The sequence below is a fragment of the Seriola dumerili genome, unplaced genomic scaffold (assembly GCF_002260705.1).
Source record: "Seriola dumerili isolate Sdu_G_001 unplaced genomic scaffold, Sdu_1.0 BDQW01000138.1, whole genome shotgun sequence".
Taxonomy (NCBI): Eukaryota; Metazoa; Chordata; class Actinopteri; order Carangiformes; family Carangidae; genus Seriola; species Seriola dumerili.
The window spans coordinates 8584478-8607515 of NW_019174393.1; the positions used below are offsets into that span (position 1 = coordinate 8584478).

General features: G+C 38.4%; 2 protein-coding genes across 4 annotated transcripts in view; both read left to right on the top strand.

Moving 5' to 3' along the window:
• LOC111224495 (voltage-dependent calcium channel subunit alpha-2/delta-4-like) overlaps positions 1 to 4652 on the top strand; it is an 86374-nt gene extending 81722 nt beyond the window's left edge. Inside the window, exons 37-41 of the mRNA XM_022748995.1 lie at positions 85 to 105; positions 640 to 760; positions 1706 to 1821; positions 2407 to 2489; positions 2779 to 4652. Of these exons, the coding sequence (XP_022604716.1) occupies positions 85 to 105; positions 640 to 760; positions 1706 to 1821; positions 2407 to 2489; positions 2779 to 2871 (434 nt within the window). The 3' untranslated portion in view covers positions 2872 to 4652. The remainder of the gene's footprint in view (positions 1 to 84; positions 106 to 639; positions 761 to 1705; positions 1822 to 2406; positions 2490 to 2778) is intronic.
• A 994-nt stretch (positions 4653 to 5646) lies between these two features.
• Positions 5647 to 22616, top strand: cpsf6 (cleavage and polyadenylation specific factor 6). 3 transcript variants are annotated; one of them, XM_022749061.1, is made up of 12 exons: positions 5647 to 5734; positions 7605 to 7814; positions 7996 to 8099; positions 8578 to 8723; positions 9045 to 9218; positions 10630 to 10737; positions 11848 to 12346; positions 12564 to 12679; positions 12806 to 12959; positions 13271 to 13469; positions 13917 to 13927; positions 19762 to 22616. In XM_022749061.1, the coding sequence occupies exons 1-10, from the start codon at positions 5675 to 5677 to the stop codon at positions 13455 to 13457; spliced, it is 1758 nt and encodes a 585-aa protein (XP_022604782.1). In that variant the 5' UTR covers positions 5647 to 5674; the 3' UTR covers positions 13458 to 13469; positions 13917 to 13927; positions 19762 to 22616. The 3 variants fall into 3 exon arrangements, with proteins under 3 accessions (XP_022604782.1, XP_022604781.1, XP_022604783.1); XM_022749060.1 differs by lacking the exon at positions 13917 to 13927; XM_022749062.1 differs by lacking the exons at positions 10630 to 10737; positions 13917 to 13927.
• The last annotated feature ends 422 nt before the right edge of the window (positions 22617 to 23038 follow it).

Here is a 23038-nt window from a genome sequence, read left to right on the forward strand (position 1 = left end):
CCATATCATCATCATCATCATCATCATCATCATCATCATCATCATCATCATCATCATCATCATCATCCTCATCCCTCCATTCAGCCAAGCCATCTTTCAGCGTGTGTGAGTATCCGTCTATAGTGTCTCTGAGGAGGATCACTGTTCAGTGTGTGTGTTCAATGTGTGGTGTAGTGTTTGTAGTATACTTCAAACTAAATAGAATTTGGTGTGTCCAATTACGTAAGTAGCTTTCAGTGGGAACAAGCACAACTGGGAAATACTTCAAAACAACAACTGAACATAGAGTTTGACTGAAGCTATTGTGATTCTTAAGAAACCAAACAAAAACCATATCTCACAAGCAGATGTGAAATTCTAACAAGCCATTATGGCTCATCCTTCAGGTTTGAAAACCGTCATTTTGCCTGTACACAGGAACCTTATTCAATTTTGTTTGGAGTACACAGCAAGCTGGAGCAGCTCTGGTAATGGTAGACTGAGATATAAATGGCCGAAGTGTGAAGCATTTAAATAGTAGCCCTCGTTCTCTTCTCAGCTTGTCAGTCAGCAACAACAACAACGTCACACATACACTGTCACACGCACTCATTCATATTCCAAACCTTGAGATGTGACCCTTATCTATCTTTCTATTAGCCTCAGCTCATAAGAAAAAAGGGGACATCCTGCAGCCGTGTGACACCGAGTACCCCAGCTTCGTTTACGAGCCGTCAGTCAAAGAGACCAACAGCATTATTAAGTGTGGACGCTGCCAGAAGTAAGCAGACATATGCACACTCATACACACACAAATCTGCAGTGCACTCCTCTCTAAGCCCTGGACCAGTCATATTAAATTGTCCTTCTAAAATCCATTTTCTGCGGCTTTGCTCTGCTCTGCATACTAAAGCAGTGTGTGTTTATACAAGAGTATCAGGAAGATGGAAATAAGTAGAAAGGAACGAAATTAGATCAGGATGCACAGGGTTATAGAAAGATCGAGAAGCATATGGAGAGTGAGAGAGAGAGTCACTGGAAAAGTGAGAGAAAGTATTAACGGAAGTAAATGAAAAAGCAGAGATGGGGGAAGAGCGAGTGACAGAAACAGAAATGGGCAAAACAGTGGGAGGCAAACAGAAGGGAAGAGGAGAAAGAGAGGGAAGCATCACAGCATGTGTGTGTCTTTGAAAAAGAGAGACACAGAGAAGCACTGTAGTTCTGTGGTTGGTCTGTATTATTTCAGCAGGTTTGTGATCATATGTTGGGTGTGAACGCCCTCATGAGGCCAAAAGAGGCGTGACACATCACAGACACTGCTTTTTTTTTGTCCCTGTGCTGGAAAAGATCTAGACATTTTGAGTGGAGTGTTTTGGTTGACAGTATTACCCACTGCCACCAATTGATGCCATTGACTAAATCTGTATTTTTTTCTCATAAATGTATGACTCATGAATGAGTATGTGATTTTTGTTGTTGTTGTTGTTGCTAATTTATTATTAGTATTATTTATCATTTGTGGGGTGACGTATCTCCGACTGAAAAATGTGTTAATGTCATACATGACATGGGAGGTTTTATATCTCAGTGTTTTTGTTTGTGTGCACATTTTCACATTGATCTTCTCGTGTGTGTGCGTGTGTGTGCGTGTGTGTGCATATGTGTGCGTTTGTGTTGAGATGTGTGCGTTTGTGTGCATGTGTGTGCGTGTGTGTGCGTGCGTCAGGATGTTTGTGGTGCAGCAAATACCAGAGAGCAACCTTTTGATGCTGGTGGTTCAGGCGGACTGTGACTGCTCCAGACAGTACGGACCGCTCACCTTGGAGCCCAAAGAAGTCAAATATATCCTTTGATATCTTGGTATTCACTGAGCATCTTGAGAAATTAACATACTTTTTGGATATGGTAGAGCAGTTGATATTTCACTGCATAACTCATTGGCATGTTAGTCACGTTCCTTACTTTATCACTTTTAAAAGTACAGCATCATTATGTGTTCCTAATGACCAAAATGTACCAATAACCATAATCAGTTTGCTGCCCTTTTTGTCTTTGTCCAAAATGAATTCCCTTTGTACTGCACTCCCTGTTGCTGCAAACTCCTGCTCTGGAGAGGGTGTGGACAATAAGCAGGAGTTGTTAATGTTGCAACAAAGACATGATCCCTCACTGGCTTCCCACATGTGAACATTATAATAGTGTTTTGATAAGGCTTTTCCCCTTGCACCATGCTTGACTCACTCATTGTATTACTTAAACTGATTTTTGCAGCTGTACATTTAGTTCAGATTGAATTGGTACAAATTGTGAGCCTGCCATGGTATTTCTCTGTAATATGTTCTTTACATTGCAAAAATCCTTGTATTAGTATTTGAATGAGAATGCAAGAGAAACCTCTGTTGTTGTTACGCCTTGACCGCCCTGTACATAACGCCTCAGTAAAGTGTGACAGGATGAGGTCGCAGAAGATTCGCAGACGGCCCGAGTCCTGCCACGCCTACCACCCGCAGGTCAGATTCTCATTGGTCCACTACATCTGCAGCCAGTGTACACCAGCTTTGACCGAGCATTGATTTCAGTTAAAATTTTATTAAATTATTAACTTGTTCAGGTTGACATGCAATTGTTTTTTCATGGCACACATTGTCATAATATATATATGTCCCTCCTCTCTAAATTTACTATCTTCTTATTCATATATTTATTTATTCAATGTTTGATGACATCATATTAGTATAAAAATGGCTTGAATCATGGAAGAAACTCAAAGTGAAATCATTTTCTGTTTTGTCCCTGTAGGAGAACGCCAATGACTGCGGACGGGCTTCTTTTATATCTCTCTCAGCCTCTCTCTTCATTATCTGTGTCTCCTTCTCGGCACTTGTCTCCTGATGATGGACAACTCTGCTGTTTCATATAAAGGAGGAGATTGGAATAAATCAAGAGATGTGTTTGGACACTGGACACCTCAAGTGGATTTTTTATAAAAACAAATCTAATCCTGCACAATTTGCTCATGAGCTCACAAGCCTGGTCCCTCCTGATGGACGTTTCATGTGCTTTATGAGCATTTGTTGGTTAATACATAGAAATCAATAAATCTGAAGTGAAAACTGCAAAGAAAGCAATTTAATCGGCTGTTGTTGCCATGGATACTTTTCCTTTAGTTACTTTCTCACATACCACTTTGGAACTTAAAATGAAATGGGATTAAAGAGAGATGCTGGTGGTGGCTATGATGTGCATTGGTAAAAGGGGATTGTGAGTCACAAATGCAACATAACAAAGTCCAGGGGGGAAAAAATGTTTCTCATTTCCCATATCGCACTATATTGTGTGTGGCAGACACACGTGCATATTATATATGCGGCCGCAAGCATGCACACCATCAAAACACACACATCCGATATTTATCATCCACAATGCTTTATTTACAGGCTTTGCTTTTTTTAATGTTGAATAATATCCACTGAGAGAAGGGCTACAGCAACATGTGGGGAAACATTGTTGTGTTGCTGGTGAGAGTCATGTTTTACAAGATTGTTTGCAATATTAATGGATGATGGACAATGGATGAGAGTATGGCTCAGTGCCTAGGAAGTGGTCACAATGGAGCTAGACAGAATTTAAGGTAAGTATAAAAATGTAATAAAGATCATAAGAATGGGGATTGTCAGCCCCTTGGGGATCTCATTTTTGAGTTTATACTTTGATGACTTCCCAAAAATATTTGTTTCTTTAAAAGATGTCTGTCTGCCTTTCTGTCTTTATCAGCTGTGTCTTTCTCTGTGTTTGTACATACTGTCTGTAATTACGTTTGTCTGTTCGGCTGGACATGTAGAAACTGCAACTCCCACAGAGCGTAGGTCTATGATCAGCATGGATAACACAATGATAGACTAAGGTTCAAAATGTATTCACATTTTTTTTTTTTTTTTTTTGAGATTTAAAAAAAATGCATATACATGGTTTCAGTCTGCATGTGTTTACCACAAATGATTATTTGCACTTTTACAAACATATGTGAAACAAAGAATTTTACTTTAATGCGTTTACTTGAGACTGTGGTTTTGTAAGCCCTCAATGTCATGCATCCGCTACTTATTTCTGCCATAAATAACCATAAGATTTAATAATTTCATGATAAAATGCAAAATAATAGGTAGCACTCACTCTGAGAAACAACATTGTCATAATTATGGAAGAAACTTAGTCATAGCTTAATTTTTGAAAATGTCACATTGATACAGTACATATGTAATTGCAATGTAAATTTATCTTGTAAATCTAATGGCATAGGGTATTTTTGTATACATCTGCTTATGTGTTTCATATTCTTGACTGCATTGCTCAGCATTTCATTGTATTTTGGGCTGTGAGTGTCCCTGTAGCTTTTTCTATAATATTTTTCATCTCACAAAGCATGTCTATGAATTGAACTGATTCTGATGACAAAATTGCCTGAGATTTTTGCCTGGTTATGTAATAGACTCAGATACATATTGTGCGTGTGGGTGTGAATCATTACAGTATGTTCTGTTGTTGCTGGGATTATGAGAGTAATTTGATTATTTGTTCCATATTTGTTTGTAATTTCCACTATACAATATCCTGTGTATTGTGTGGTTGACATGTCCACGTTGTATGTTGGTTGACTGAAGCCATGATTTGTACAAAGCAAATTAAATTATCCTTATGGTTTTTCTACTGTAATTGTTGTCAGTGTGCATCAGTGATTATTGTGTTGCACAAACATGGATGCAGGTAGCAGTACCAGACTAAAAGAGGGTCAGTATAGCAATTGTTGGAAAATACAGACTCATGTCATGATTGTATGAAAAATCAAAGTGAAGTGAATAGTTTTTGGACTTCTTTTTTAATACGGAAGTCAGTTAATCTGTCAGTTCCATCCATAGGTACCAAACAAACAGTTAAACTTTTATGCTTTAAATTGACATCAGCCAAAAAAGTGGTGTAAGAAGAGATAGCAGAAAAATGGACCAAAGTTATTTACACTTCTTACATTGTTTGTGATAATGGACAAATGTCCTGCTTGGCTCTGTGCTGAAAGTCAACTAGAGAGTGAGATTTTGTTGAATAGTAATCCAAAGACTCAGTACTGCAACAACAAAATGTTCTTAAAAACAACTATCACATAATTTTTTAATCTTAAATCCAGTTTCCTCCAATGACAATACAGACTTTTAGAATTTCAGAAGACAGTAGAATAAAGAAACTGCTCACCTGCAGAATGATTTTGTGATAAACAATGACAATGATGGCAGGTTTGTTTTTTATTTGACATACCCCTGTCAGTCTTTCAGATATCACATTCATAGTACATTTAAGTATATTGGCATTTAGTATATTCATGGTATAATAGTATAAATTAAACTTTGGAGGCCCATTTCTGTCAAAATTATGAGATAGTGAGAAAAGTCAAAAGTTAAAATTTCTATCTCAGGAAGTCAAAACAGTTCCCTTAACAATCCATAACATTTCATCCTTTTCCATTTAATAATGAGTAGAATACATTACGTTCTGCAAGTACTAGTGCGTTTTCGGATATAATCTAATGTTTTGTAATGACTGAGGTGGGCCAGCAGGGACTTGTTCTTCCCTCTCTGACTCATTGTTTGTGGCTCACTGTTGCTCTGTACCGCCGGGCGGAGAGCGAGAGACGGGCCAGAGGAAAATGGCGGACGGTGTGGATCACATCGACATCTACGCCGACGTAGAGGAGGAATTCAACCAGGTATTAAATCCTTATCTAGCACATTTCGACTAATGGTGCTATTTTCTGTATGTGTGTGTAATCCCGTCTTGTTATTATAACGAAAAAATGGCGTGCTCTGTTGGTTAAAAGACCCCCTCTCGCATATAGGCCTACTTTCACCATGCTGCAAGCCTGCAGCCTTAGCTAATATTATCGACTCGAAATGTTTAATTTGTGGTGTTGTCGGTATTTAACACACCGTGGGATGCATGAATTAATCGATGTGCTATATGCAAAGATTGTTTCTCTATGGGTGCATGCGAAATGCAGCCGCTTTCATTGTTCAGCATTCACAGTTTCAGGCCTCAGCATGGCCGCCAATGGCGGGTTAGAAACAAACACAGTTGCGCTAGCTAGCTAAGTGTTAGCCACTTGCTGCCTTTTTAAATAAGTAGTTCTTTGTGTTGTTAGTTTATAGAAAACGAACTTTGGGTTGGAAGGAACTTAAATTGAAATGTTGAATGGTTAGGTATGAAACGGAAAATGTATGAATGAGAAGCTCAATTAATGGATGTATAAGTTGTTAGTTTGACTGCTAGCTTCGTGTAGCATTTATGTGTTTGCTCGGTACATGTTGTTTTCTTCTTCCCACACACGCCCCTTTAGTGTACAACTAGAGGAGGCCACATTAGCTTAATCTTGGGTGCAGTTTGTGTTGTTTGTAGGTTATCTAGAGTAAAAAAATCTCAACGACATAACATTAAAGTTGTGTTACGTTCACCCATTGTGCATATTGTGTAGAAGCATTCTGCTGCTCATGCATTGAGTTCCCGAAGTAGCACCACTTGTGGTTTCTGTCACGAGCTCCTTCTGTTAAACAGTTAAACCTGAACTCAAAAAAGCAGATGCATTCGAGGGTTAATTAGAGATATGTCATGCTGCAACATAAAAGGAAAAACGTTTGTGTGTTTGTTTGTATATCTAAAGTTAGTGAAGACTTCACTTTGATTATTTTATTTCACTGACTCAATTTAGGTTATGTGCGAGTTACACTGTGACAGGAAGGTAAACAAAATCTGCCCTTCACTCTGCTTGAGACTAGCTTATCCTGACATGACTGACTCAGTGACTATGTCCACACTTCCCCATGAGTGTCTGCAATGCTGGGAATGCATTTACGCAATGACTGTAATTGCTCCAATAACCTGTTCTACATAAACTCAGGTCAAATGACTATATAAAATATGACTGATGTGCTTTAAGGAATATAGGTGTGTTCACAAGGTAACACTAAGATTCAGTATACTGTGGATTAGACGATCAGATTTAAGTGTTTAAAAACAGGCCTAGTTAACAGTTTTGCGGTGTGCAAGAGTGTTTAATGTAATATAACAGCACATACCACAACAGTGTGTGAGCAATAAAACTAACCAAAATGTATTTATCATTATTGATTATGAATAAAGCCATAAATAAAAAGATTTCTTTCGTGAGTGTAATATCATACAGATATATCCTTTATGTGTATTGCTGTAATGATTAGCCTGTTTTGTGCATGTGTGAGAAACAGCCTTTGCTTTTTATATAGCCATGGGCTGTGAATTGTCAACATTAAGAAGTTACCATACCACTTGACCTGGACTGACAGAGACTAATAGCCCAGTGGGTCAAAATCAAAAGAAAGACATTTTCTTGAATTTAGACATAAAATAAGTAAAATGATTTAAATGAAGTCAAGTGAAACATACTGAATAATAAAAACATTATTGATTCTATGTGTTTTGGTACTAAATATCACTGTGCAGCTACCTCACATCTATTTACAGATGCGAACGGGTATAATCTGTTGTGGGAGTGCTCATAACATGTTTTAAGTGTTTGACCGGACTGTTGTTGTCATACTTAACAGGAAGCTGACTATCCAGTTCACGAGCAGATAGACCTGTATGATGATGTAATATCCCCATCAGCCAATAATGGTGATGCCCCAGAAGACCGTGACTACCTGGACACGCTGCCTGCACCAGGTGGCACAGAGGGAGGGAAGAGTGCCCCGCCCAATGTGGTGTACACCTACACAGGAAAAAGGATCGCCCTATATATAGGAAACCTCACATGGGTGGGTAGTAGAGAATTATTATATTTGTATAATTGGGGACTACCTAAATCACATTCTCTTAAATTGCAGGTTTAATCGTTACATGTTCTGTTAAGTAAACGCAGGTTGTAAAATATTACATAATGATCAATTTAATGAAGTCACTATGAATAAACAGAAGATGCTGTTTTCTGTTATGCAGTGGACAACAGATGAGGACCTGACAGAAGCCATCCGATCGATTGGCATCACAGATGTGCTGGAGATCAAGTTCTTTGAAAACAGAGCAAACGGGCAGTCCAAAGGGTGAGGTTTTTATTATCTGTGTGTCACATGATTGCACTCAATCACAGGTTATAATAATTACCTCTTGTAACATCCCAGGTTCATTTTGCCATTTTCATGCATGTCTTGTCATAATGCTGTTATAGTGGATACAGAGGGAAATGCATATGATCTTGGTGCAAATGATACATTTTATTAGGCCTGATTTTTTTGTGTCACTTTCAGCACAGATCCTTGTAGATCTGATGCAGTGCATTATGGAACAGTAGACTGTGAAATGACATTTGAGACCAGTTCTCTATAGTGTCAGAGTATTTTACCATTTTAAGATTAAAGCAAGAAGCCACACCAGTGAAAAATGACCCACACAAGTCAAGGTGAAGTGTCAAAGTCATCAGAAATTATACAAATCAAAAACTGAATAAATTCATTCTTGGAGGGTGAACTCTGATTTTCTGCACAAGTGTGATTTTATATGTCCTCTGCATGTGTCTCCCAGGTTTGCCCTGGTGTGTGTGGGCTCAGAAGCATCATCCAGGAAGTTAATGGAACTCCTATCAAAGAGGGAGCTCCACGGTCAGAATCCTATTGTCACGCCATGCAACAAACAGTCCCTCAGCCAGTTTGAGATGCAGTCACGCAAAAGTAAGTAGGACACACTTGGTGTCTGCATTGTTTAAGATGCACTCTGCAAGAGTTAACTAAAAGACTTGTCACAATGCTGGTCAAAACCAGTCATGTAAAAGTAAGTTGTACATGCTGTGACAAGTCAGTCTGCTGAAAGTGCAATTACGCTGCAGCATGTAAGTAAAATATATGGACTTCATGTACAGTCAATTATACCAGTATGTTGTCCTTCAGCTACTCACTCAGTCACATAACGTCCACAGCTCCACACACAGTACACCTCTTTCCTATTTATTAGATATTAAAAGGAAAAGTGAATGTTGCCTTATTATTTCACAGGTACCCAGTCAGGTCAGATGTCTGGGGAAGGTAAAGCCGGTCCCCCTGGAGCAGGCCCCCGTGGAGGTTTCCCCATGGGTCGAGGCAGAGGAAGGTTCCCTGGACCACCTGGCCCTGGAGGAGACCGCTTCCCTGGTCCTGTTGGGCCTGGAGGACCTCCACCACACTTCCCTGGTTAGTTTGGTAACAGGTGTTTGTACCAGAACGGTGGGGACAATGTCCCTGTCAGTGAAGTCAGTTTAAAGATAATATCTAAAGAGCGCAGATTCAGTAATCAGATGGAAGTTTTAGCAAGTTTATTCTATAGGAATTAATGTTCAACTCAAATACATGTCTAATGATACCAAGCAGTGAAGTTTTTGAATTTACTTGAACCATTTATAGCCTGAGTGTAGGAGGTATCAGGCTGTCATTAGAACAATGAAAGGTCAGTTCAGGCACTAACACTCACTGTAAATCACGAGCTGCCTCTTAATTTAATTTTGGCATTTCAGTAATTGTTTTTTTTTTACCTGATATGAGTTGGGAAAAAGGTTATAGGACCTTGTTGAATGTTAGATTGGCCCCGCCGTACTAAACAAGGTGAGTTCATGGCAGATGAAATGTTTGTTTCCTCTGCCAGGTTCTGGAAAATCAATCTGAACTCAATTTCTATTCTTAGATAAATTATTTTCCAGTTTCAGAAGTGGAGGCTAATTCATGGCTGGATGCGTTGGGAAGACATACACATCATGAGTCACAGTATTAGCTCACCACAGGATGTGTAATCTGATGTGTATGTATTGGTTTGCTCGGACTCACAGTTGGCAGTGGTCATGCTTTATCACCAGTTGAGGTTTATGTGTCAGTGGATTCCTGAATTAGCCTGGTATTGTTAAAAGCTGCCCTCCCCTATTATGTTGAATCTTATGTTTTTGTTTTCAGGCTTTTGTTGTTCATGTGGTGATATGCAATAATATAGTGCTGCATCATATTGAAATAATCATCATAGTGTGACAAGGGCCTTGAAAACATTACAGGAGGTTAATAAAATTGTGCTCTGTGTCTGGCAGTGCTGCTCTGTTAGCACAGTCCAGGCTTTGCTGCTACTCACGCCCGCATGGAACCAAGGCTAGTCTGTTGTAGTGCGTGTGTTTCTAGAGAGGGATCTCTCTCCCTTTAAATCTGTGCTGGCAGGGCTATGTCTTTGCATGTTTCCCTCCAAATCTTGTTTGTTCTTTTTTGTCCCTCTTCACTTCCAGTTGAACAAATAATCCCTCCCTGGCTGCAATTTGCTGCTCACTGACAATTTCCAACACCATTCCTTGACAAGCAGTTTGCTCAAAGCTTCACTTGGCAAGCTACCAGTTTTCAACTTCTTACAAATCTTGGATTGGCTGCCTTACACTTCCAGTAGGAAAGAATGGAGTTGCCAGCTTTTTCTTTTTTCCTTTTTTGCGTATTTGCCCTTCATCCCACTTTTTCGCATCTCTTGTTTCGCTTAGTGGCTGGTCCCCCGTGCTGCTGGGCTGTGAAAGTCCTTCAGTTGGTAGGCAGAAGTCTATGCAGGGAAGAGTTGTGATTGGTTTGCTTTCTTCCCCATTAGGCTCGGGGATGAGACCAGATCTGATTAGGCACCAAGATGGCCCTCTGATGGATATGAGTTTCAATCCCTTCCCGCCGGGGGGCAGGAACGGGAGCTGGCGTGGCAGAGGTGAAACACCTCGATTGATCTGGTTGATATGATCGATCGCCTTCTTATCCTAACCCTTAGCTGTTGATTGGTAGAAGTTGTGCCATTGACACCGTGAGGTTGACTGCCTCAGAAACAGCTGAATTTACCAACAAACATCTAAATCCCTAGACAGCTTGCATCAAATACTGTTGGCGATACATGAGGCTTGGGTAAATATTTTAATGTGTTCACACTATAAAATTTTAGAGAAGCACACCATTTAGAGATGTGCTCTGTTCAGGCAGAAGCAAGTTGTTTTGAAGCCCATACTGCAGTCTGCCTACTGCTTAGTATTTCTGTATGTCTTTTGCACCTCAGTCCACTAAGGATGTGTAGTTGACCCAATATGAAGAAAATACTTCCCTTTATATTGTTTTTGTAAAATTCCTTCATACAGTTGCATGACAGGTTTAATATGTGTCTAATGACAAAGCTGTGTAATCCCCATTAAGCCCTAAATGGCATCTCATGAGTGGCCCTTGTTTGGAATAGTCTATTTGGTAACTGCAATATATACGGTATGTCATATGTATGAGCCTGACATTTTGAACTTGGAAACTTATAGCAGTGCCCGCCTCTCAATTAAGTGCTGAGGAAAAAGAAGTCGGTGTTAAATGCAAACCTCAGATTAAAAAAAAAAATGCCTGCTTGACATAATTTGCTGTGAGTGTATCTCCTCATCTGTTCTGTTGCCTTCTGATTTTTCAATATTATTTTGTGGTCCTTTTTTCATTTGTTGTCCCCTGTAGCTATGGCTTGCTCTTCTTTATCTGTCCGTGTCATTGTCCCTGCTTTGAGCAATCAGTGCCCAAAAATATCTATATATGAATGAACCAGAGAAAATACAGGTTGCTGCAAGATATTAGATACTAGAGCTAGACCAACGAACGGCTGATCTGTGTTATGTTAACCCAGCCAATTACATTTTCAAATAGAAAAAGTCTGTTTTTTTTTTCTTTTCTTTTACCAGAACACTTATTTCCCATCATACTCAAAAGCTGGGGAGGGCTTCTCCTGCTGTAACATATACAAAACATAAAGCGTGTGTTTCATAAGCTTCTGTTTTGTCCCTTTTGTTCTTCTTTTAAGGTGGGATGCAGGGTCCCCCACGTCCCCCTCCTGGTCCACCTGGTCCCCCTGGCCCTCCAGGACCTCCACCTCCTGGACAGGGTCTCCCCCCTCCCCTCGCTGGCCCTCCAAATCGTGGTGACAGACCTCCTCCCCCTGTTCTCTTCCCTGGTCAGTTTGGCCAGCCACCAATGGGACCCCTACCTCCAGGCCCCCCTCCTCCAGGTTACGGCCCTCCCCCCGGTCCCCCACCCCCTCAGCAGGGTCCACCACCTCCAGGACCCTTCCCTCCTCGGCCCCCAGGTCCCATTGGACCCCCCATGGCTTTGGCTCCACCTCCACACATGCCAGGTCCCCCGCCGGGTGGACCGCCACCAGCCCCTCATGTCAACCCTGCATTCTTCCCCCCACCGGGCAACAACAGCATGCCGCCCAACGACAGCCGAGGGCCCCCAGGACCAAACGACCCATATGGACGCCCACCACCTTATGAGAGAGGAGACTACGGTCCTGGAGGCCGGTAAGAATGGAAATATAATTTTCTCTTCCTACTATGTTATTGATACCCTGGCACAAAGTGTCGCTCCTTCTATTCTGTATAAGAATTATGGACTCACGGTTGTAAGATGCCGATTTGTACTTTTTTTGTTAAAGATAGTTTGCAAAGATAACTGTCTGTTTTAATCTGAAACATAACACGTGCCCCAACCTTTGTGTGTTTGTCTGTGTTCTTGTAGGGAGATGGAGGCATCACGGACCCCGTTGAGTGAGGCAGAGTTTGAAGAGATCATGAACAGAAACAGAGCCATCTCCTCCAGTGCCATATCTAGGGCTGTGTCTGACGCTAGTGCAGGTAACACACTATTGTACATACAATACAACTATGTGCTTGTTTTGATCGTCAAGATGTCTTCGCCAACAGCAAAATTAGAAACCATCATAAATCAAAGTTTAATGCAACTTTATGTCCCCTCTTTAGCTGACTATGGCAGTGCTATAGAGACCTTGGTGACTGCCATCAGTCTGATTAAGCAGTCCAAAGTGTCAGCAGACGACCGCTGTAAGGTCCTCATCAGTTCCCTGCAGGACTGTCTTCACGGCATTGAGTCAAAAAGCTACGGCTCTGCCTCCAGGTAAGACTTTGATCTAATGCCATTAATCCATGCCATGTATCCTATGAAATATGACATTGAAGATGTTTCTAATCTATACTAAAAAAGATGTGCAAAAACTTCAGACAGAGTATTGCAAGTAATTTGGATCAAACGCAAAGGGGAAAAAGCCTGCCAGATTTGAAGCTACATGGACTACTTGGCTCCCATTTTATATGGTTATGTTTGTTTGTTTGTTTTTTTTCTAATAGGAATTGGCCATATAAGATTTTGTATTTAGCACTTTGAAACCCCTGATACACAGCCTAATCATGTTTCTTTATCTCTGCCAGGCGAGAGCGCTCCAGAGAACGTGACCACAGTCGCTCCAGAGAAAAGAGCCGACGCCACAAGTCCCGCAGTCGCGACAGGCACGAAGACTATTACCGAGAGCGCAGCCGGGAGCGTGACCGCCATCGCGAGAGGGACCGGGACAGAGACAGGGAAAGAGAGAGGGAGAGGGAGTACCGACACCGCTAGACAAGAAGGGAGGTGGGTACAACCTTTGTTATTTTCTTCTGTCATAAGCTCTGCTCTTGTCTTCTTCCTCACTGTATTTGTCTTGGACCTGGGTTGAGACAGTTGAGTTAATAACACAACGAAGGAAGAAAATTCCAGTGTTTAGTTTTATAGACACTTGTCAAAATTTGATCTACAGTGTGTGTGGTGTGTTATCATCCAAAATAACAAATTATCAAGTAAAACGTTTTCTTTCCCCTCATCAGTACAGTCACAGAGATGAAAATGCATAGACCATAAGAAGTTATAAAAACACTTTTAATACTTATGAATTGATATGTTTAAGTTTAATTAAAAAAAATTAAAAAACCCTTCAACATAGAATGACCATAAGCGTTTATTAAAGTGAATTCTTGAGGATGGGATTAGGGGAGACAAGGTAAGCAAGAAAAGACTTAATACTCTGTCCTTTGGTTTCAGGTAGGTGTAAGGTAAGTGCTTTCATCCAAGTTTCATAATTGGTGGTTACACTTGTGTTACTGTGTATATTGTCTGTCGGAAAAATGTGTGTAATCCACACTCATTGTATTCACTTTGCTCAAAGCGGTTTGTAAGAGTTGTATCTGTGCTGTGGTGTTTTTTAACCACTATCCCTAAAACAGAAAATACACTGGCAGTGAGTGGAAATTGATTTTGTGGATGAATTGTTACTTTTTGGTCTACAGGCCTCTGAGGCTGGTAAATTACAAAATTCATTAGCCACTTTATGTATTCTGATTACATTACAAAATAAAGGTACAAATTCTCTAGGAGAAAGCATGTGCCTGTGAGAAGCTGTTACATACTGTATATTAATTACGCAGTACAAATAAACTCAACTCTGCAAATTCAAACATGCAATTGGCTCGTTTAAAGTGGAAATAATCAGAATTTGGGTTTTACCAGCAGCTATGGCCAGTGGATCAAAAGTTGAGTATTTTTCAGGCTTTAATATCAAGATTCAGTACTTTGGCATTTCATTATATGCAAGTTTACAGTTTACTCTTTATTGAAGAGTGTTGTGACTGTTGAGTAGTTTTATCAGTGTGCTTTTGATAGTGGTTCCTTGACGGATTGGCTAGTTTTCAGATTTCAGTATTCCCCAATCATCAACACATTTAGCAATTTGTCTGGTCTGTTCAGATTTGATTTGTATTTTTAAAAAAATTACAATGTTCAACTTGTCAATAATGGACCAATCTGCACTTTGTAATGTTGTATACATACTACCATTTCAGTTTATTGTCATGTTTTTAATGAAGAGAAGGTGAAAATTTATTTATCAAACAGTTTCAATATCTGATGGTTTTTGGACACAGAATTTTGACAGTGTGATTGTGCCATATTTGCATGACAGTAATATTTCCTGGCATTTTACTTTTGTCAAACTGAATGTTTTGTAGCCACTTCTGAACCATTGTACCTCAATTTAAGACATTGAGGTGAAATGAAAAAATATCATGCTTATGTCCTTTTGATGTCATGTTCTGACAACATAGACGTTAGTGTGATGTCCAAATTTTGATGCCATTAGTACACATAATGTCACAGATCCTTTATTTGAGGCAAAGGTCAAAGGACATACAGAATTCTGATGGATTGATCGGTGGCTTTAAATTTTAATTAATTGTAATTTGCTTATTATCAGAATTGGTTAACACGAAGGATCAGTGAATACTTAATTTCAGTGTCTTACAAATGTATTATTGGAAAGAGTAAATTGCACGGAATATTAACTGAAGAAATCAAAGCTAGGATCAGAAAATCTATCCTTTCAGAACCCAGGTTTTTGTGCCTTGTCATCAGGCCGTCATTAAATTTATTTAGTTGAGTTGCGTGATTCAGGCACGTAGTAAATAAAAACTCTTAACAAATTTAAATATCAATGCAGCAAATTCATGATTAGATGCTCATTGTTGTTTTGACATTGATTGATACATAGTACAAATTTACATTCTTTTGATATTTTGTTTTTATGTGATTCTTGTATGTAAATTGAAATGATTCCCGTTTAGACTCAGTGTTTATTTTTCAATGGTAAATCGTCCTACGTTGGCAAGAGATCATACAAGTATTATTGAGTATTTTGGCTCATAGCATTATGGATGGCTTTTTGGATGTTGAGTCATGTTATGGGTGAGTTGTAGATACATTTATCTGAAATGATTAGCTTGTACACAACTGATATGTGTTGCTGTCAAATTATTTGAGCTAAATGTTCTTTAGGCAAATTTCCTGACACTTGCTGGTGTTTTCATGGATTCTCAGTGTTAGGGTTTCACAAATAATTTTGTATTCTTTTTGGGAAGATGTTTTCTTCCATTGCGTCACTTGCGTCAGCAGTTGAATATAATAGTTTGAACTATTTTGTGTTGTTCTGATGTCCTTCACTGCCAAAGCCTTAAGATATCTGTGGTGTTGTGTAAACCACTCCTTTATAGAGCAGAGTCTAATAGGTTACAAAGGCCTTCAGCATCTCTGTACAGTTGTGCATCACCCCAAATAATATTTCTCATAATTTTAAATGAGCTTTCAGACAGAAACTTCATTCACTCCTTAATGTCTTAATTTAGTTATGCTTGCAGGGCAGGAAATATGCTCTGTACATTAGATACATTATTTATAAATGAGCTTTTTCATAAGCATGTCCGTTTCTCTCACTGAGAAATATTAACTGGGGTGGCTTTGCTTGTGGAGTTGCTGAACTCAGAAAGCAGAAAACCATACATTAGACTGTAACGGAGTAACTCTCTCGGTAATCTGTAATGTGATATAGTGTAGAGTTGAGCTAATTTTTAGCTGTCAGCGTTAGCTGAGTTGATTTGACCTCTGTTCCACTCAATTGTCCTTTATCTACACAAGGTGTTACTGAAGAGTAATGCTTGTGTCCACTGGGAACCTCTTAACAAAAACTACTTTTTCTAATTTTGTGAAGTTAGAAAGTAGATATTTTTGTCATGATTACTTTCACTCAAAGCATTTGTACATCTTCAGAGTTTCAGCAGCTTAAAGAAAAAAACTGAGTTTGAAGAGAGCTCTGCAGTTTCAATTGTAGCATTGCAACAGGATCTACTGCAGTCTCCTCCAACACATATCTTGGTATCTCTGTGAGATAAGAGATCCCCAGTGGGCACAAGGCTGAATAACATTTGGTTATGTATAGGTTCCAAAAATGCATTTGTTGAGTATATTTTTACAAAAAATGTTTTTGCAGTAAAAATGAAATGAATGAGGAAGTGGGCAATATACATGTAATAAGGCCAAATATGTCCATTTTCCATTTGACCATGTCCAAAATCCACCTTTGCATTCAGTCTGATATCTCACAGCATGTGATTCAGGAAACATTTGAGAATTGCAAAACATATTGCTTTTATAGTAGTATGGCTATTTGTTGTGTCCGCAGATATGCTTTAACACTGTTTTATCTGTTCATATTGCCATGGGGGAATGCACAGTGTTTGTACCAGGCTGAAATTACTTTTTATACTGGACTCAGTCTGATTGCAGGTGTATTTGTGCTGGGGATCACAGCATACTATTTGCTCATGTCAAACCAGGGTCAAACAGAGTTTCAGCACAAGGTTGACAATAAACCTTCATGCCCATTTAAATAACAGGGTGAAAATGAATTGTATAGTTAATATAGCTGACTGAGAGATGGTCTAAGGTAAAACAAGGTAGAACAAGACATGTTTTAATAACGTTTCGTTACCAGGTTATTACAGTCAACAAATGTAGTTATGAAGTCACATTGAGTGGAATTGCAAGAGAAATTTAGTTATTATCAGTAAACTATTTTCTGAAGATGTGATAATTGACAGTGGAAATAAAGGTGATACCCACAGAGACTACTACAATGTCGGAATGTAATCTGAATTTTTAAAGAAGCTATTCGTAAGTTTTGCTATTGCTACATAGCCAACATTAACAGCTGTTTACTTACTAGTCTAGCAGGAACATTGCAAGTTCAGTGTCAAACTTTCAGTGGTGGAAAGCAACAATATTGTTTTGCTTCTGTTTCAGGCTGTTTAATGAACTGCTTGACCCTGGTTTGGCTCTGACCTGCTTCATTTCCTTGCTGTTAGCTGAAACACTGCTATACATTTTAATGTTTTCAATGAATTATAATATTCTACACTGATCAAGGGTTCAATAATATGGCATATCTTGTAATATGACAAAAGATTTGTTAGTCTGATATTTAGATGCAATTTGACCATTGACAAAAGTTCAGTCATGCCCATACCCATTTGTACTGGATGTTTTAGCCACTTTTGAATAATGGTGTGACAAGCAGTACCATGTAGTTTGACTACTGTGATGTAAAATATTGTTATTGTTGGTTAAACTGTTTTTGTCTGCACCTTGTAAAACAAACACCCTTCTACAGCAAAAACCTAAACAAGTTTCAATATGCATTTAAATCTTTGAACCATGTAAAATTATCTGTACTGATTTGACCTGGTGCCTGTAAGTGAGGCCAGTTCTATTTGACACCTCTGTACCCTGTAAAGTAAAGCCTCTTGTCATCAGGGTCCAATAAACTGGATGTTAGATTAATAGAAACACCTGACCAGTTAGAAGCGACTTTCTGTATCAGAATTGTTGTCATTTCATCTGAAAAATGTAACATTTCTGTTAAGAGGGATTTTGAATGGGCAGGAATATAATCAGGTCAGTTGATCATTGTTGGTAGTCCGATTTAAGCTTTGTGGCTGCCATTTAGAATTATGAAAAGATTGCCTTCCCAGTTACCTGTATCTCTCATACTGGACTTTGTCTTTCTCAGTGACAAACTATTGCTGCTTATTCACTGGCATTATGTTAACAAGACCGTACAGGGGTATACTAAATCACATTGACATTAAGAGGCTTTTTTCTGTTACATGTAAAAGTCCTAAGATGCTTTTGGCAACCACATCACCGTACCAAAGTATTATTTGCTGTGTCTGAGTCCGATGCGTGCCTTTTGTAGTTTTGTATTTTGATCTACTGTCCCTTTGCTGTGTTTTACTCCTACAATACTTAATTACCTAAAAACCAATCATGCTCTGTTTGTTAAAATGATGGTATTTGACACAGGTTGGAGGCACATTTTTCACATTCTCTTTTTGCTTGAGTCAAGTTAATAAATGGTGAGGGATTTGGGCGGGGTGAAAAGTTTTTAGGTCTTTGTCTTGTTCCTAGCATTTCAATGGGGTTGAAAAAATATTAACAGGGTGTTCCTGACGTATCTGGATCCATTTTGATTGGTTTGCAAAAAGGGAATACCATAAGAATATATTGAAAACTCACAATATAAACATTTAGTAATAATGACACAAATAAATAAAAAGCTTGAGGTTTTAAAATATCAGCTTTAAAAAGACCTAACATTAAAGGGGAGGAGGCAATGGAATTGTTGAATAGAAAATAACATGTACATATACATGACTTGCCATCGATAATAAATATTTTCAATCAATGTCTAATACTTGACCCTTTTCCCAGTAAATTTCATAATTTGTGCAAAGCACAGTAAAAACATATGATTGTACATAAAGCAGAATTGCCCTGTGAAGCCACACTATAACTACATGCTCACTTAAGCTGTCCACAATGGAGAATGAGCCATTTTCACCTCAGCATAGCTTTTCTTTTTAGAACAATAAACTTTTCCCTCATGTCCATCCCTGATTTTGTAATTCAGTGAACACTGTAGACAGCTCTGTAACAATGTCAAACTTCAGTGTCCCAAGATAAGTTTTATATATGGATCCCATTGACTGTCTGTCTTCATAAAAATGTAATCAGCAGACGTTTTTACTTCACATACAGAATGAATAGTTAAAAATCCACTTTTCAGTAACGGTGATAAATTGCATTTAATGTTGTTGGATGTTTTGCTGTGTACATGCAGATAGACTTCACCTCTGCTCCCTCGATATTTCCTGTTCAATTTTGCATGACATGTTTCTCTGTCTGTGCCAGGGTTGGGGGCAACACACATTCAACTGAGAATTTTCAGAGAGACAAATGTTAATGTACTCAAAGAAGATTGAGACTGTGTTTTTCACTTGTGTCCTTTTTCCTGATCACCCAACCCTTGTCACCACAAAATGTTAAGTAAGTTTACTTGGATGAACTCCAGCCTTGTGACTCAAATGATGGTGAATTGAACCCAGCCCTGGCGTGCACTTTTTATGTGTAGTGTAGAGGTTTATTGGTGGGTGGATGGGGGGGGGGGGGATTCACTGTGGGTGCCTCGAAACCAAACTCCACCCTTCGTTTTGACACCTTTCAGCTCACGTGGATCAAGGATGGATGGAAGGAAAAGGAGGAACGCTTTCAGTGCACCACCACCACCACCACCACCTCCTCCCCACCCTGCATGACCGGACAGGATTACAACCGCCACCTCTCCTCCACCCCTCCATCTCTCTTCTCCTCTCCTTCTCCACCCATCCTTTTCTCTGTCTGTTCATCTTGTCTGCCTGACTAAGAGCAGTGGATGGAAGACCCAGACCTGTGTAAGGCTATGTTATCCAAACACCTGTACTCATGGTAACTAAAGATGAAAGAAAAGAAACTTTCCAAACAGCTCTTTTATTTTTATGATGTTTTATTTGACATGAAGATGAGTATGTGTGATGCTTTTTGCAAAGAAACAATAAAATGGCCTGCACAACCCCCCCAAATAGAAGACACAAACATTACATCCTATTTGTTTTTTATTTTCCTTTGCCCGCCGTACTGTGTACATTCAGTTTAGAGATCCGTTTTTATAGGGTACATGTTTGATGTTTTCTCCCCACCTCTCCTGCTCATTCTCATATATTCTTTTCATGGTTAGTATGTTTGTAAATGTCTCTGCTTTTGATTAAAAACTAGATGGTGTTGTAATAAAAAATGTTTACTGAGGTACATTTGGCATTTGGTGAATTCCTCTACATGTTTGGCTCATTTATATTAAATGTACATTTTGGAGTGCTAAAATGTTTTTCATATTGAATTTGTCTACTCTTAGATCATACTTTTTAGCTGTCTACGTGAGTGGTTTTATTCCTTTTTTATTTTGCTTTGGGTTTGTTTTTTTTCTTCTTCAAACGGACACATTTTACCAGGTAAGAGAAATTAAAGAATGCACTATTTTGCAATGTGCTCTGATTGATGGATGGGATTAAACAATATATAGACCATGAACATTTGGAGGTCTATATGTTCTTGCACCTTTTTGGACGATTTCAGATAAACCAGTAAAAAACACATAATGTTCACAAAGTGGTGTCTGATGTTTGATGTATGTGTAATCACAGTGAATAGCCATCACAATATTTCTAAACCAAATTGTCTTTGAGGTCTGTTGTGTTTTGTTAATGTGAATTGCATTCATTCTTACACTTAATTCATATTCATTTAAGCAGCCATTGTAGTTACATCTTAGATGGAATTCAATTAATTGAAAAATTTCCATTTCAAGTGAATATTACTTTTTTGCTCTTATGTTTCACACGTAAAATGTTTTTGTTGATTTTTAACATCCAAACACAACAAAAGGAGCAAAGTCAGTACAGCTGATAGTTCCAATGCAATTTGTTAAAGGTACTGCAACACTGACTTTGTCATATTATCCAGTGCAACACATCTTTTATTCAACCACCCATCATATTCATGTCTTGCATTTTTGTTGAAATAGGCTGTGATTGTAAACACTTTGTGATAACAAGCTTTTAGATTGTAATGTTGAATATAATGGGTTTGGCAAATAAGCACTGAGTTACATGTATGTTTTTTGTTTTTTTGTTTTTTTTTACTGTCTCAGATCAAAACTTCAGTTATAAAAAAAAATATTAGACTTAGCTGTCCTAACATATATCTGATCTTGAACCATAAGCCCAGACAAGTTTTTGAAATTGAGTAAATAAAAATGTAAAAATTCTGTGAAGTTTTGCAGGAAAAGTGTTTTACCAGGGGTGCCATATTGCTGTTCGTTTCATTTGTTCTTCAAAACAATGGAATATGGACAAATTAACTAACACCAATACTAATAAGACAGCAAACAAACTTTTGTTAACACTCTACTGTTCAAAATGAAAAATCCTATTTTGCGTTTGTTTTTTTTTTTGTTTTGTTTTTTTTTTGTTTTACTTGTGAAGGTGAATGTTTTATATCCATCATGTCGGTTCAAATTTCCATGACCATCCCCTAAAATACTCTCCACAGGTATTTGATGTAAAAATTGTGGACCCTAAACTCCAACTAGAGGAATCCCTGACCTTTGATAAATGAAAAAATGTTAATCAGATTGTAGCAAAATCCAAACATTTTTTTAAAACCATCATGATTTCCTTGGAATGTATTTTTCTAATGGTATACTTTTAAGAGTGTTTTATATACACAAGGGTTATTGATATGAAGAACAATGTGGAAAAAGTGGGGCATGAAAGAGAATGCCATTTCTCTTGATTCCTTAAAAATGTTAATGCAGTTAAAAACCCCTACACACCCCTGCTTTTTAATTACTTTGGGTTGTGTGTGTGTGTGTACACAGATAATGCTTCTGTCCGCAGCACTGAAGGTAAGTGTTTTCAGGTCTACATGTACTGCAGAAGAAGAAACAGTCCAATCCAGACAATGTCTAGCCAATTCTGCTGCAGCAAGCCAGACCAACATTTTTACATCATGCAAGATGTTGGAAAGTATCTTTTTTGTGTTTGATTTGTTTCTTTCAGTATTTCACTTGAATAGTATAATGTAAGATTTTCTCGTTATTCATTAATTGATCTTCACCTACTTGTTCATTGTTTGGAATAGACTAAACAAGTCGAGTGTGACCACAAACTAAAACTAACTAAGGTGTAAGGTGGTGAAAACTCTATCAATGATTGGTCATTTGCAATTCAGTTTTTTTCTGGCTGCAAATGTAATAATTGATCAGCATAGTTAATGCAGACTTGCCCAATCAAAAGCAGGACTACTACTCAGCAGTTTTACAACAGTTGAATGAATGCACTCGGTGTCTATGATGAGTTGAGCTTGGTTTTACATATTGATTGAGTTAATTCTAGTTTATTTTCGCTGTGGGGTTGTTACCCTTTGTAACTGCCAGTAATATCTAGTTCTGATTACACTTTTACACATGTCCTGTCAGGGAGAGGCACATGGTTGCCAAAAGTAATCATGGTTGTTTTTGTCTCAGAAATAAAAACGTTTTAAATTGATTTTGGTTTTGTGGCTTTCCTTTGAGCGTGCATCTAATTAGCGTTATAGTGGATGTAGGTTAATTAAAATGTAAATCAGATCAGATCAGATTTTGGTCCAAAGTTCTGCATTAGGTTACTGCTCAGTTAAAAAAATTTCCCCCAAAATGCTTTCTTTGAGGTTAAATATAGGGAAATGAACAAATGATCGAAAATAATGGATAGAGATGGTGACATTTAGTAGAAACAGTCTCCTAAGTCTTGTGGGTAAACTTCACTTATGCCAAATACTGATAGGAGCTTGAGTTTAAAGGTCTACATGAGTGTAAAATATGTCTAACTATGAGCTACTTTGTACTTGGACTAAAAATACTCGAATAG